The sequence below is a fragment of the Botrytis porri genome (assembly GCF_014898465.1).
Source record: "Botrytis porri strain MUCL 3234 chromosome Unknown BPOR_002, whole genome shotgun sequence".
Lineage (NCBI taxonomy): Eukaryota > Fungi > Ascomycota > Leotiomycetes > Helotiales > Sclerotiniaceae > Botrytis > Botrytis porri.
In genome coordinates, this window is record NW_024066076.1 from 1,075,453 (window position 1) to 1,089,364 (window position 13,912).

The 13,912-nt window shown below is 44.1% G+C and overlaps 5 protein-coding genes across 5 annotated transcripts; 2 read left to right on the top strand and 3 right to left on the bottom strand.

Moving 5' to 3' along the window:
* Positions 1-696: 696 nt before the first annotated feature.
* EAF01_001370 (uncharacterized protein) lies at positions 697-1,050 on the top strand (the record flags this gene model as incomplete). The annotated part of the gene is made up of 2 exons (XM_038909620.1): positions 697-751; positions 854-1,050. The coding sequence occupies 2 exons, from the start codon at positions 697-699 to the stop codon at positions 1,048-1,050; spliced, it is 252 nt and encodes an 83-aa protein (XP_038774432.1).
* A 1,129-nt stretch (positions 1,051-2,179) lies between these two features.
* EAF01_001371 (uncharacterized protein) lies at positions 2,180-2,986 on the bottom strand (the record flags this gene model as incomplete). Its single annotated transcript, XM_038909621.1, has 1 exon — positions 2,180-2,986. The coding sequence occupies one exon, from the start codon at positions 2,984-2,986 to the stop codon at positions 2,180-2,182; it is 807 nt and encodes a 268-aa protein (XP_038774433.1).
* A 1,043-nt stretch (positions 2,987-4,029) lies between these two features.
* On the bottom strand, positions 4,030-4,905 carry EAF01_001372 (uncharacterized protein; the record flags this gene model as incomplete). Its single annotated transcript, XM_038909622.1, has 1 exon — positions 4,030-4,905. One exon carries the CDS (start codon positions 4,903-4,905, stop codon positions 4,030-4,032), a length of 876 nt encoding a protein of 291 aa, XP_038774434.1.
* A 3,382-nt stretch (positions 4,906-8,287) lies between these two features.
* EAF01_001373 (uncharacterized protein) lies at positions 8,288-9,287 on the top strand (the record flags this gene model as incomplete). The annotated part of the gene is made up of 4 exons (XM_038909623.1): positions 8,288-8,408; positions 8,482-8,626; positions 8,687-8,830; positions 8,927-9,287. The coding sequence occupies 4 exons, from the start codon at positions 8,288-8,290 to the stop codon at positions 9,285-9,287; spliced, it is 771 nt and encodes a 256-aa protein (XP_038774435.1).
* A 196-nt stretch (positions 9,288-9,483) lies between these two features.
* On the bottom strand, positions 9,484-10,975 carry EAF01_001374 (uncharacterized protein; the record flags this gene model as incomplete). The annotated part of the gene is made up of 4 exons (XM_038909624.1): positions 9,484-10,162; positions 10,222-10,618; positions 10,747-10,849; positions 10,913-10,975. 4 exons carry the CDS (start codon positions 10,973-10,975, stop codon positions 9,484-9,486), a joined length of 1,242 nt encoding a protein of 413 aa, XP_038774436.1.
* Positions 10,976-13,912: the final 2,937 nt, after the last annotated feature.

Genomic DNA, 13,912 nt, shown 5'->3' on the forward strand with positions numbered 1-13,912 from the left:
TTTCCAGTGGATTCTATACCTCTAAACGCTACAAAGCCTGATTGCCAATGAATTCAGCTTCTTTTCTTCTTCTCTTTCGACGCAGGTGTTCTTTTTGGCCGCATATGAGGAAGAGCAAGATGAGACTACCCAAGACGCAAACCCAAGAGCCACATTCTCGAATAACGAATACATTGTGATGACTCTCTAGAAAATGAACCAAAGCGACAGGATGAAAACCCCAAGAATAATTTTTCGAGCAAGGGGGTAAGGCTTGGCCTCGAATCAGGGAGCAACGGTTGGAGTATGCATTCGATCTTCAGATACCCATTCAGCCAACCCTGCAATCCCTCGGTTCATTCGCCATCGACCCCTTTGTTCACCAACAGCCTCTCGCGCCATAACAGTGATGGATATCTTGATGTGTGTCTAGGTAGACATTGTTACTTCTTCACTTATTGATATGAAATAATTATAACCACTCAATTCTAATTAAACCTCGGTGCCAAATTCGGATCTCTGAGCAAAAAGTCTTAACAGCAGATTAAGCTAAAACAAAAGCTCATTCATTTTGTTGGCTTACTGCGTTCAAGTCTTGAGAAGTAGGGTCTTAACACCATTTATACATTAGTCTTTTCAATCCCGAGTATATTTTATGGTTTTCACATTACTCTCATCGCCCCATAAATAAATTTCACAAAGAAGCATTCAGCAAAGATGCCTGGTGTAAAAATATTAATTCCCACGTCAAATTACGGCCATGATCAAACAGGTAATATATTCCTCCCACACAGAACTCCAAACATCCTAAGAAATCATTCCTATCTCTTTCCAAACCACACCATTTATACCATATACTAAACTCCCATCCCAGAAACCGCAATCCTATGCACCGTCTTCACCAACGCCAGATATACCGTCCACTTCGCCACCGAAAACGGTGCTCCCCCAGCCTGCGATCGTAAAATGCTCGAGGGAATCACTCAGAAGCTTCTCGGCGCAACTCAAGAAGCCATCACCGCCTACAAACAAATGTCCCAGACACAGGAATTCAGCACCCCTGTTTCCTAGTCTTCCTCTTCCTTTTCTCTCGACCCCTACAATTTAGCATCTTTGCCCGGCGGCCACGAGAAAAACGTGTGTCAATTGATTGATCCTGATATTATGCATTGATATCTACTTTCCTATTGGAAAGGAGTTGAGAAGCCGGGAACAAACATATCGGGGCTGTGTGTCACGGTGTGATGGTTTTGAGTGAGACTTTAACGGCGGGGGATAAATCGATTACTCATGAGTGTGATACGACGGCTCTTCCGGGGATGTGGGATGGAGCGGCTTATTGGGGTACGAGATGGGTGTTGGGGGATTATCATAAGACTTATGGGGCGGAGAGTGAGAAGGGTAGAGGTGAGTGTTAGGAAGGGGTTGGATGAGCGAGAGAGGCAGTGGAAACATTATTTGGGGTTGAAGCCGTGAGTTTGGGTTTTTTCTTCTATTCTTTCATTTCCCTTTTCTGTTTTATGGGATATAGAGGGTCGAGACTGATGAGAAAATAGATTTGTGGTAGAGCATGAGAAGTATAATTACACTAGTGGGAGGTGGCCTGGAGATGCCCATTTATCGGCGGATAGGATTGTGGAGTTGGTTAAGAAGAATACAGATGATTGAGTTGTGATATGGTATGGAATGGAACGGATTGATATGTGCTTTTTTCATTTTCGAAATTCCAATGGAAGACGCTGTTTACCCAGAGCTAGCTAGTATTGATATTAATTGGAAGCATCGGAATGATCAGCGGGTGCAACTATCAGTGCTTTCGGCATGCGAAGGAGGGGCAGATCGGGACCTCACCCGGGAACTAATTCTCAGGGTCCATTAGCGTATGCATATGCCAAGTCTAAGCTTCTGTATACTCGAAGTGCGTACTGCGGCCAGTTGTACAGACAAGCTCCTTCATCACGTTGATATACTCGCATTTTTACTACTCTAGATCCAAAATGGTTGCCTCATCTCTTGATTTGTTATACGGTTTTCACTATTAAAACTCAGAAAATCCAACATACCCTACAAAGAGATTAAACTCCGTAAAGTCCGCAAACCCCAATATTACTCCAGTAGTACTCTGAAGATATCCCAGCAATTATATACCCAAGTGAATCAGAATTTGAACGACAAAGGAGAACCTAGAAGTGCCAGCACCTCACAAAGTCTCCTTATCAATAATATCCTCATTCTCTCCCGTAGCACCCTCCTGCGAGTCTTTCAAAGGACTATCAAACAATCCCATCAACATCTTCCTGTACAACCTACTATCCAGAAACTCCCTATCGATATCCTCATATGCAGCCACTCCTCCTCTTCCCCATATGTTCTTACACATCTTCGCAATACACGCATCTCCACTGACGCCTGCGCTCCATCTTTGGTTTAATGGTAATCCGTTTCCTTCAGGCGTGTATAGTAACATGTATGTGCCAATCAAAGCATGGTCTGTTGAGTCTTTGACCCTACCCAGAGAGGAATATTTCTGTATACGAGCGTGCCAGGCATCTCCATCGCCCCAAAATGAACGCATATCAGGGATATGCGAGAGATGGTTATCTCTGAGTCCTTCGAGACGGATATCTATTGTGCGAAGTTTGAGAAGGATGGGTCGTGTGCCCGCTTGAGGTAATAAGAGGACAGTGATAGAAGTAGTTTCAAATCTTGGAGAAGCAGGAGGACTTGTAGAGAAAACTTTAGTGAAGATGCCAAGGCGGCTTGAACTGTTTCCTCGATGATGCTGTGGCGGTTGAGGTGGAGGCTGAGGTGGAGCATCTGATTCTGAAGGAATATGAGGTGTCTTGGCTTGGCTTATGATAAATTCGGTCTCATTTTCTAAAGCTTCGTAGCGTTTTGCAGTCTCAGGCTCATGTTCATGAGTCGGAGGTGGACTGTAGATCCCCGAAAGAAGAGGAACCCGTTGTTGAATTGCTAGCTGAGCACGATAACTTTCGCTGGCTGACATGTTGAACAAAAGATCTTGTATTCAAGGCTATCTTCTGTACAAGTAGAAGTGTTATGTAGACAGAGAGGTAAGGCTTGGCTGCCGTGGATGGCGAGAACTACCTAGGGATTTCGGGTAACAACAGTTGCGATAACGTTGACTTTAGCCAAATCAAGGATGCCGAGTACAAGAAGATGGGAAGAAGTACCGGTATTCTTGCCCAAGTGCAAAAGCTTTGCGGGGTTGTGAACTGCAAGGTAGTTTCCACGGCGGCAAGATCCAGTGTGTATCAACCAATCATAACACAGACGCTCGTACCAACAAAACCACTTGGGGCGGATACCTAGTAGTTCGAGACTGTTAACCAAAGGTTAAGAACTGATTGAAAGACTAGAAACATAAACCAAAACCACAGCACTTGGGTAGTGGCCATTTAATGGGACATTGCAACGGGATCTGAAAGGAATTATCGTAGTTTGTGCATTATTGATTTCTGATCGGAGTGATAACGATTGAAGGCTGCCAAACTTGGCTCGGACGATCCCATGCAAATTTTGAAGGTGCAGTGATAAGTTAGGTTACAACCAGCTGCCTTTGCGAGCCTAGGTTGAGGGTATTCCCGAACCCATTCTGCAGCAAGGTTTTGCTGCAAAGCCATCACTTTTCTTACTCTGCACATGATGCTCCTATCAGGAAGCGCAGAGTCTTCCGGGAGTTTGGTTATGTTATGGATAAGATCCAGATAAGGTAGCTAATGCACAATCCTTGTGAGTTGAATCCTCTTTTTTTCGAAACATGACCAGTTCATAGCTCCCGAACAGAGTGACAGGGCTTGTGTCACGTCACAATTGCAAGAGTACTCTCTCTGTAGTGCCGCCGGGTATATGGAGAGTGATTCCTTCTAGTCCACCGTCATGGCTATGCCAATCAATTCGATTTGTTTTGTAAGAGATTCTTTCGTGTCTTAATTTGTTCCTTTCGAAAAACTATTCACGCAACGTAGTGAAATCTTACTATCATATCTGAAACAGCCAGATAAAACACCCTTATGTTCCGCCGTAGCGTCAACAGGCGCTTACGACCTTTATAACGGGCGCAACATAATCTCTGTGAATTCTTTCCTGTCTTGCAAACCGTCTTTGCATATTTAATTTGATCCTTGATGCATAAATCGCGTCCCAAGAACAAGTCGTTGGCGCAAAGCTTAACAGCGAAATATGGTGATCGTCTTCTGGATGCAAAAGAAATTGGGAAGTGTGGCCCGAAGAGGGTTCGTTCCCGACACAAACATCGACAGTGACGATGAGTAGACAAAGATTCGGGAAACAGTGACGAATGATGTTTTCTGCCTCGCATTTTGCATTTAAGATAGATGTTCGAGAAATCACTAAACTTTCTACAGACTCAAAAATGTTCGGTAGAAGCACCCTACAATTTCCACTCTTAACATAGTTCACATTCCGCAGCCAATAACCTTGGACAGAACCAAAGTTGAGATCTTTGAGAAACAATGAATTGACGACAAAGTTGATAGGAAGTGAGTTATATCTCGAATGTTCAGAAGATCGGTACCGCTTGAAAACCTCTTCCCTGGATTCGATGCAGGTTGAAAGAAGAGGGTGCGGGGTTGTATTGCGAAAGCGCCATGACGATGATCGCTGCTGCGGGCTGGATGCTGTATTCATGGAAGTCAAAAGCTCAAGCTCTACTACATGAGGCTCTTGAAAAGCAAACGTCCAAATCTGAGCGCGGAGTTCAAGTGGTAAATTGCGAAAAAGTGAAAAGGTCGTCAACTTTGGTAAAGATGATCCATCCAAGATGCTGTGCGGGCATATATCGATAGACTGAATGTATCTAGATGCAATGATGCGACGCATACTCCGCGTGATTGGGACGTGCTCCGCGACGGAGGTCTCTGACGAATGTTTATAGGTATTCATCTCGAAGGATATACCCAGATGCAAGCAATGCAACGGTCTTGACAATTGAGTGTTATCAAATGAAAGACTTTATTTCCAAAGAGACTTTTAAAAGGAAACATGAAGTTGTGACCTAGGTAATATTAGGAGAGCAACAACTTGAGGTCAACCAACATCCAAGTGGGCCTTCAAAGTTGAGCTGGAATTGCGCGCGTAACGAGACCATCCTTCATAGAGTCTTAATTCGACTTCAAAAGCTCAACAGCCCTCGATGAGAACGGTAAAGCAAAGTTGGAAGGTTCTTCATCATCGCTGTTTCTATTCGTTCGCGGATGTCTATCTGCAAACGGATGAGGAAAGCGCAGTCAAACACGAAGAAATGGAATGCGCAAAGTCTTAGCAAATCGATTGGAAATGTCCTCAAAGATAGCATTCAGTTCGACGTTATACTATGAATCAATAAGACTTAAAAGAGACAGATTTGCAAGAGGTTGGGGCATCACAAACCGATCAAACTTCGGAATAAAGTATCTTACAAGGTTATTCGTGATGACTAAGCCAGCGAAAGTGTGGTAGATCTTGTTCAACGTTACTACCGTATACCTTCAGATCAAGAATTTGCACACAAAATGATCCAACACGAGAAAGTTCTTTTCATATCTCTACAAGCCTACAGAACATTTTTCAAAAGCACCCATCGTCCATATTCTGCTCTGGATCATCTGTCGCCTTGACAACAATCGCCCACTCAGAAATCGATTTTCTATAGATCCCTGGGGCTTCAGGAGCTCGCTCTCGTGTTTCTTTGCCGGATCTTTGGATAAAAGGGATCAAGGAAGTCGAAGTAGCCACAATGTAAGATTATCAAGGCGCCCCGAGGTCATGTAGTTATTATCTGTGGCATACCCAGTACATTATTCAAACTGCTTTACTCAAACAGAAGGTAATCTCGTTTTTTCTATTCCCATCACCGTCATGTTTTCAAGGCTAGCTCTAAGATTTCAGGAATTATCATCCAACAGAGACAGCTCAGTAGAACTCCATTGTCCCGTGCCAATTCAGACTCTCGCGCTTCATCATCATATGTCTCTTCGGATAGTCGTCCCATAATCACTTTTTCAGCCATCCATACAAAAGCAATTGTCAGAGAGCTTTGAGTGGAGCAAATTCATTATCACCAGACTTCAAGCAGATCATATCAATTCTCCTCCTGCCTTCTCTTTTCAATTTTAGACGTCAAATATCTACAGTCGCCAAAATACTCTCTCCCAAAAAAGGCCAAAGAACGAAGTCATCCAAAAGAGACCCTGGCTGGAAAGAATAAAAGAATAAAAGAATTCAAAGTAGCAAAAGTAGCAAAAGTTCAGGCCCCAATTTGGGGCCCTACATCTTTGTTGACCTATTTCGCGGTATCAATGACTCCGAAGGGATCGAATGCTCCCCACAAAGATACCGCGCGCACCTCGAGTTGTCGTATCTAACCGTTAAGCTAGAGTGTCGTGTTGTCATACCACCAATTGACGAGAGTATGTGCGATCTCTTTGGTTATATTTGAGAATTAGGCGAGACCAGTCTTGAAATAAGATAGCGTGAGAAAGTGGAATTGCCGTTCAAAAGTGAATATTGGAGACCAAAGTTTAGGTCAAGGAAGTCAGTTCCCTTTCCCGAGGAAGATATTGTTGTCCCCACTTGCACTCAATTTAATGCACATACATCAATATCACGGTCAACGTTGAAGTGGACGTCGATGTGATACAACTTTTGCTGTTTGAGAAACCTTCCGGCGTTTGTGTCTTCGGGGTCACCTTATTGCTTGCCGCGAAAAGAACATGTGAAGATATCCATATCGAAACGCCGCAACCAGAACATCGAGTATGGATCGGATCATGAGGGAAGTCGTTTCTTGGATTGTGATCTCAGCCACAAGCGATCATATAAAGAATTGATGAGACTTGGAACCTCATTCAGAACGTTCTCCAACGGAAACCTTCCATTCTACCAACAACCCACCTTCTCACTCACATCATCAATAATTCGAAAGTCTCTGGGGCTCGACTAAATCCCTCTAGATTTTGTTTTCTTAGGATGTCGATTAGAATATTGATTTCATCAAAATAACGTTTTTGAACTTGGTCTTGCGATACCGACCTATCATGCGGATGGCTTCAAAAACATACATCCAATCCGTTAATGCGATGATGTACTCAACAATTTCCCTCGCATCAAACGTGCGATGCTCAGTTGAGTCTATGATTCTTTATTTAACAGAAATCAACTTCTACTGATTTGTAAAGCTACAAATCATCGATGTAGAGGTTCACGACTTCATGTTGCACGGTCGTTTCATTTTTGGTTTGAGCCTATTGTCAGGTGAGGGGATCAAAGACTTTAATCAGCTTGATCTCTAGCCAAATATCTATCGCACTCGATTTGTTCATCTGATTTTTCTGCAGTGCGAATGACTTTTTTTACGAGATAGTACAAATGCACCAAAGTGGTACGCAAGCATCTCAATCATAACATTCCTAAACTGTTAACCAAATTCCAAATCCACACCCTCATTTTCAACAAAAAATTCCGCCAAGCATATTTTCCACACGCAAGCGCACAAATAATCTTCATTCGCACTCACAACATCGCCTCTATTGAATCGCCATACCCAGCTCGTGCAACCATAAAAGCCGACGATCTCCCCATCTCGTGATCATCAAGCCTTTGCCAAGATCAATTCAGCCGGCATTTAATCAAAACGGATAAATTTCATTGGTGGATCTGACACACGCAGCCGAATGTCCCGGCAACCTTTCTCACGTTCAGGCACAGATAGTTACATGTCAAATGAGGGGGACCCGCGCCAAAAATCTGGGGTATACCGAATCTGCAACGTGAGCGAAGATTCACCGAGCGCGAAGTTTTTGACTCCTGGTTGTATTCCATTTTTCGGATCAAGAATAAGCTTAACATGCACGATGAAGTTTCCGTCTTGGCGTTTTGCCTAGATGAATAATAGCTAAGGTGGGTTGCTCGGGTGGAGATTGTACGAGGAGTATGGGAAATTTTGGGGGTTGTTTTGGCGCTTGGAATTGGAGGGCGTCCAGATGCGGATTTTTCAGTGGAGGTGTATGCGGATTTCGATGGCTAGCAGAATGTAAATTTGATTGGAGGGGAAGGGGGACTCGGCGCCGAGAATCTCGCTCGTATTGAGGGGGCCAGATGGAGAAATTGAACATGGAGGTAGATAAAGACCATTTCTTTTATGTTTCCGCATGATGGGTCGAAGGTTAGAAAAACTATATAAAGAGAGAAAGATCGGCTCGAAAATCCAAAAGCTTGGCTCGAACAGTGTCTGTCAATTCTGCAGCACTTCTTAACATCGATCTCATAACATCTCATATCATTCATCATGAAGACTTCCCTTAAACTTCTCCTTTCCGCGCTCGCGGCTCAGGTATGCGCAGTGCCAACTTTGTATTTGGCTGGTGATTCCACTATGGCGCTTGGTGGCGGTGGAACCGGTACTCAAGGTTTGTGCTTTTGTTTTTCATCCTAGACATCACATAGGAGTGTGGGATATTCTCTAACATATCTTCTGTATAGGATTCGGTGAATATCCCAAATACAGTTTCAGCGGTATCAACGTCGTGAACAAAGCCGTTGCCGGACGATCCGCCCGCTCATATTGGAATGAAGGGAAATTTTCTGCATTAGCCGATTTGGTTGTTGCCGGCGATTATGTTCTTTTGTATGTCTTCAATGGTTCACTCTTTGTTCATTGATAAACAAGTTCTAATTTATTCCTCAGCGAGTTTGGCCACAATGATGGAGGCTCTTTGACCACGACTGATAATCTCCGTACCGATTGCTATGGAGGCGGTAGCGAGACGTGTATTTCTCCTGTTACAGGGGAGACCGTGTATACATATGTATACTACCTTTTACAAGCAGGGTATGTTTCTGCTCCTTCGGCATTTTCCAATTCTCCATTTCCGCAAACCCTACCCCATCAATCTCACCAACTTAACTTAACTAACACTCCCTCCAGACGTCTCATAACCGCCAAAGGCGCACACTTGATCGTCGCCTCGCCTACTCCCAATAACCTATGGGAAACCGGCACCTGGTCCTACACCTCCCCCCGCTTTACCGGATATGGGAAATCCGTCGTCACTTCTCTTGGTTCGCTGGCCTCCTTTGTCGACCACGGTCAATATGTGGCAAATATTTACAAGACGCTTGGTGCTACAGTCGTCGATGCGTATTATCCAAATGATCACACGCATACTAGTCCCGCGGGCGCTAACACAGTGGCTGCTGCGTTTATGAAGGGTCTTATGTGTGGAGGAAGTGCATTAAGCGCGTATAGCAAGAATACCACAAGTAGTATTGCGGGAAGCTGTGTTTAGGTTGGGTGATGAGGACTTTCTGGGTAATGTGAGAAGCGGGGCGTTGTGGTGGGGGGTCTGAAAGGAAGATTCTTTGTATATATGTACATAATCTATATTGATTTCTATATCTAGGTATATCCAAGCCCATCTGTCTATAATTCCTCTGTCTACAATTCTTCTGTCTACAACTCATCTATCTACATCCAACAGCGATCTATACTTTGGTATTGATAGGCGACATGCCTTTTGCCATTCTCTGAATCTGTGACGAGTAATACATACTTTGAAAACCAGCCCCGACTTGTTTGACAGGCGAGTGGCGAACCAAAAATGGCGGAGAAAGTGGTGCAAGAGTGATGTTTGCTTCTTCATCGGGTATATCCTTGTTGAGAATAATTTCATTTGGTAATTTGGGAATAACGGCAGCGGGACGGGCGATGCCAATGAGATCACATCCTCCCGACTTCAAAGCCTCCTCCATACCGACTCTCGTGCGGAAACCTCCCGTGACCATTAGGAGCACATCAGGAAATTGCTCGCGTACTGTTTTAGCGAATTCGAGGAAAAAACTTTCGCGAGAAGAAGTTGAAGGGGCGGAAGAAGGTTCACCCATCATGCGAGGATTCTCGTAGCTTCCTCCGGAAATCTCGATGAAGTCGACTCCGGCTTCTACTATGCACCTGATTTGCTCCATACTATCTTCTAATGACTCGTTGGAAGCAGCATCCACGCTGTTTACCTTGATACCGATGCAAAACTCCTTACTTGTTTGTTTTCGGACTTCATTGATAATTCTTACTACGACTTCAGCTCTCTTTCCGGCTGTGCCGCCAAATTCATCGGTCCGGAGATTGGACTTAGGTGACAGGAATTGCGCTAGCAAGTAACCGTGTCTATAATTGAATCAATAAGAGCTATCCAGGGGACCACAAGAACTTGGGGGACAACTTACGCGCCATGGAGTTCAACACCCTTGAATCCCGCCTCGAAACTTTGCTTCGCAGCTAACACAAACTCATCAATGATACCGCCGGGTCCAGAAATCTCATCAGTCGTCAATTCACGTGGTGTGCCGAACATCAACGCAGCAGCAGCCCGTTCGAAGAAACTGCTTCCAAAATTTATTGGCACTGCAGATGGAGCTACGGTTTTTGCAAAGAAGCCGCGGTCGCCGGCCCCAAGGGGCGATTGTCTACCGGCATGACATATTTGGACTATGGTGGGTGTTCCGGAGCGTTGGGAGGTTGCTGCCCAGGATTTCCACATGGCTTTGGTTTCTTCTGTGGGTTGGGGAGTGCTGGCTACGTCTTTGTGGCCTCCGAGGTATTTGGAAGATACTTGGATGTTTCCTGTTATCTGGATTAGGACTTGGAGATTTGACGTGTGAAAGTTTTAGAAACGGAGAAGTTTGGGCATTTCAATTGATCAAACCCACTTGGAGTATTGAACTTGGTCGTAATGCACTCCTGGTTCGTACCTGTCATTACCATTCCCCATCCACCGTCGGCCCAAGTACCATATGCCTTCAAAAATGATTCATCTGGCACATGTGTAGTTGACATAGCTTCAGCCATTGCACCCTTTTGAGATTGAATTAGCATTATGGAGACTGCAGTGATAGAATTTTGATAGATGTTTCATACCTTGCAAAGACGATTTTGTAGGGTCAACCCGCATGGTAATGTGATCTTCTCTGAAAGTAACATGATGAGACGGTTCTTCTAGATTTTGGATATATAAGTATTGCAGTATTTGATATCTTGATTGTGTTCGTCTTTTCGAGAATTTTCAAAGTTTTATATAGTCCCAATCACCGAGGTGTACCCATCGTGTCTTGAAAGGAGGGCCGTGAAATGATTTGAAAGCACCATATCGTCGGCCTTTAATCGGATAGATAATTGAGCCGGCTTGGAGTGGATCATGAAAGTAAAAGAAATTGTAACTTAGTGATATCATATCAGCGTTTGAGTTTTTCACGACGACAACAATGTGAAGAAAGCATGACATGAAAATGATGGTCTATGTCAACAGAGTGCATAATTTATGTGTAGTTGTCAGCTCATTCCCCTTAGTAGGCTTTCGGATGAATTGTATGTACTCCATAGGCTCTCTACCCGCCGATACGAAAGAAAGCGAGGACGGCTTACTAAAGGTGCTGACAAACCTTCCATTGCACCTCCAACGCATGAAGAAAACACAACAAAACAACATAGTTTTCCCTCAATCATGGTAATGAAAAAATCAATTACTGCATTATCCCATTATCAGGAGTCGCGCTCCATTGATATATATCATTGAGCCTTCACACATTCCTTCAGAAAACCAATTCGGTTACAAAATTGCTTGATCTGTGCAAGCATAATTAGATGATGACACAAACGTTAAATCCTGGTTCAAACCCCGCAGCTCTGAATGCTCCATCTAGCTAATGAAGGCTCTGTTTTGGGGTGCCATATTGCTAACTGCACTCCACTCGATTGTGGACTACTTCGCAACAGTGGACAGAATGTCATAACTACACCGGGAAATCTGGCCATTTTGTTGCACATATGGAGAAAATTGATGGGAGAACACATCGCTGGTTCGTGATGTATGGGTTACAGTATGGACAACGATTGCAACACGATTATTGTTGATCTATTGAGCCATTATCGGTATTGATCTGTCAACCTTGGTCATCCTACCACTCTAGCATTCAACTTCAAGTCCATAAGTCACTGAAACATTGGCTATTTGTGCATAGCCGTGTCCTTTCTCAAAGAATGCAAGAGACAAGATTTCTCAAACTAGGCATTTGCAGAGATAGAGAAGGTTGGACAGAAGCACATGGACGATAAGATGTATGACATTCGACTCTTCTGGCCATCGACAAAGTATGTGGTGGTGAGCAGAAGAGTCATTACATCATGCTTCATCTAGCAACTTTCATTGATGCATTCCACATTATGTTGGTGCTTGCTAGGCGTCTTAAATTACTGGGGTTGACTTCGCAGTGCGCTCTCAATATAGCATACCCCACATCAGGATCAAACTCAACACCGATTGAGCACAATCATTCTGGAAAGGAAATTGGTTCATCGAATACCTCGCGTCAGCCTAATTGCGCCGCAAATTCTCATTGCGGGATCTCTCACGACTCGGGTCCATATCGGTAGTCTGAATTCATGTTAGAATACCAACGGCGGTCATTCGCCAACCATTGATATTCGATGATAAGGCGCCAGTATAAGCCTATGAAAAGATTCGGGTCGAATCTTCCGAACCTTTCTTGTGCCGCCCGCATGATCCACTAGACAAGTGAATGGCCTACACGAGGTCTATTCCTATGATTGATGACTTTAGCTTGTGGAATGCAGGCTATGTATTCCGGGTTGTTGATCGGTTTAACACTGAAGAATTTCGGCAAGGGAGGGGGACGACAGTCCTCAGCTACACTTGTGGCCGATGTTTCCAGCCGAGCTGAATGTGAGAACGAATCATTCTGTCATAATAGCCGTACCTGATCACCGTCGGACTGGTTTACACGACATCACTAGCGTGTGTGACATTCCAAGCCTTGTCAGCATGCAGCTCGTGCTTCCTTCTCCACGCTTACTGCAGGTCCATTGTGAGGCTTCGAGATCTATGCACAATATATTATCAAGTGTTCCACGCGAGATCCGCCACGCGATTTCCACGCTACGATACCTGGGCGGAATGTTAACGCTGGTCAAGATTAGAAACCGCTTGTAGTTCCGATTCCGAAACCGAATGAAAGGAATATACGACAGGAACGAACCCGAGTCAAGAACTTTTACTTGTCTCCAACTGCATTGATGAATCGAACAATGAATTGACCTGATCGCAAGTTCTTACCTCAACAACAATATCGAAAGCTAGACTCGGGTCAACGATCAAAGGGTTCTTTTTCTGTTGTCTTGATAATCATCGTATAATTGTTCAACAGACATGCATGTGCAAAAACGCATACTTGCGAAATCAAGTTCAAATTCCCACAGTTTCTCCGATCTCGAGCAGGAGCTATTTCCAATATGATGAGTTTGAGCAAGGCTGGGAAGCGGGTCGAGAGTGGGCGTCTGGTCGAGAAAGCAATTAGGCAGACATTACGATTCGAAATGTCCAAAAGATGCTAGCGCCAGCAAGTTAAACGAAATAGTCGAGAACAGATCGCAGAAAATTGGGTTCATTGAGCCTAGGAATAAAGTCAAACAGCTTGCCCAAATATTGGCAGCCTCATTCCTGACCAATAAAGGACCTCAGAGCCTCCAAAGGGATGAGCTAAGCGAAATAATTTCTCAGGTTTCGATTGCTAGGCATATCGTCTCCTGGTAGTATTCACAAGCTAAGTATCAGATTATTGTAGGTACCTCATATTGCCTTTTGTATACATTCCAATTTGCACAAACACGGGCGAATTTCACAAAGAAATGTGATTGTTTGTAACACAACCTTTTCTCAGACTATTTCTTCACAGTACTCCTCGTGGGCATATACATACTCCGTATCTCCAGTGTATTTCTACTTCCCTTCTCGGGAGTCTTGCCGCTCGAATGCATAATTGCGCGTGAAATACCGTCATATCTTCAGAATATGGCGGGGGTTTCGAACAAGTGTAGACAAAGATGTTACCCAGCACGGGTGAA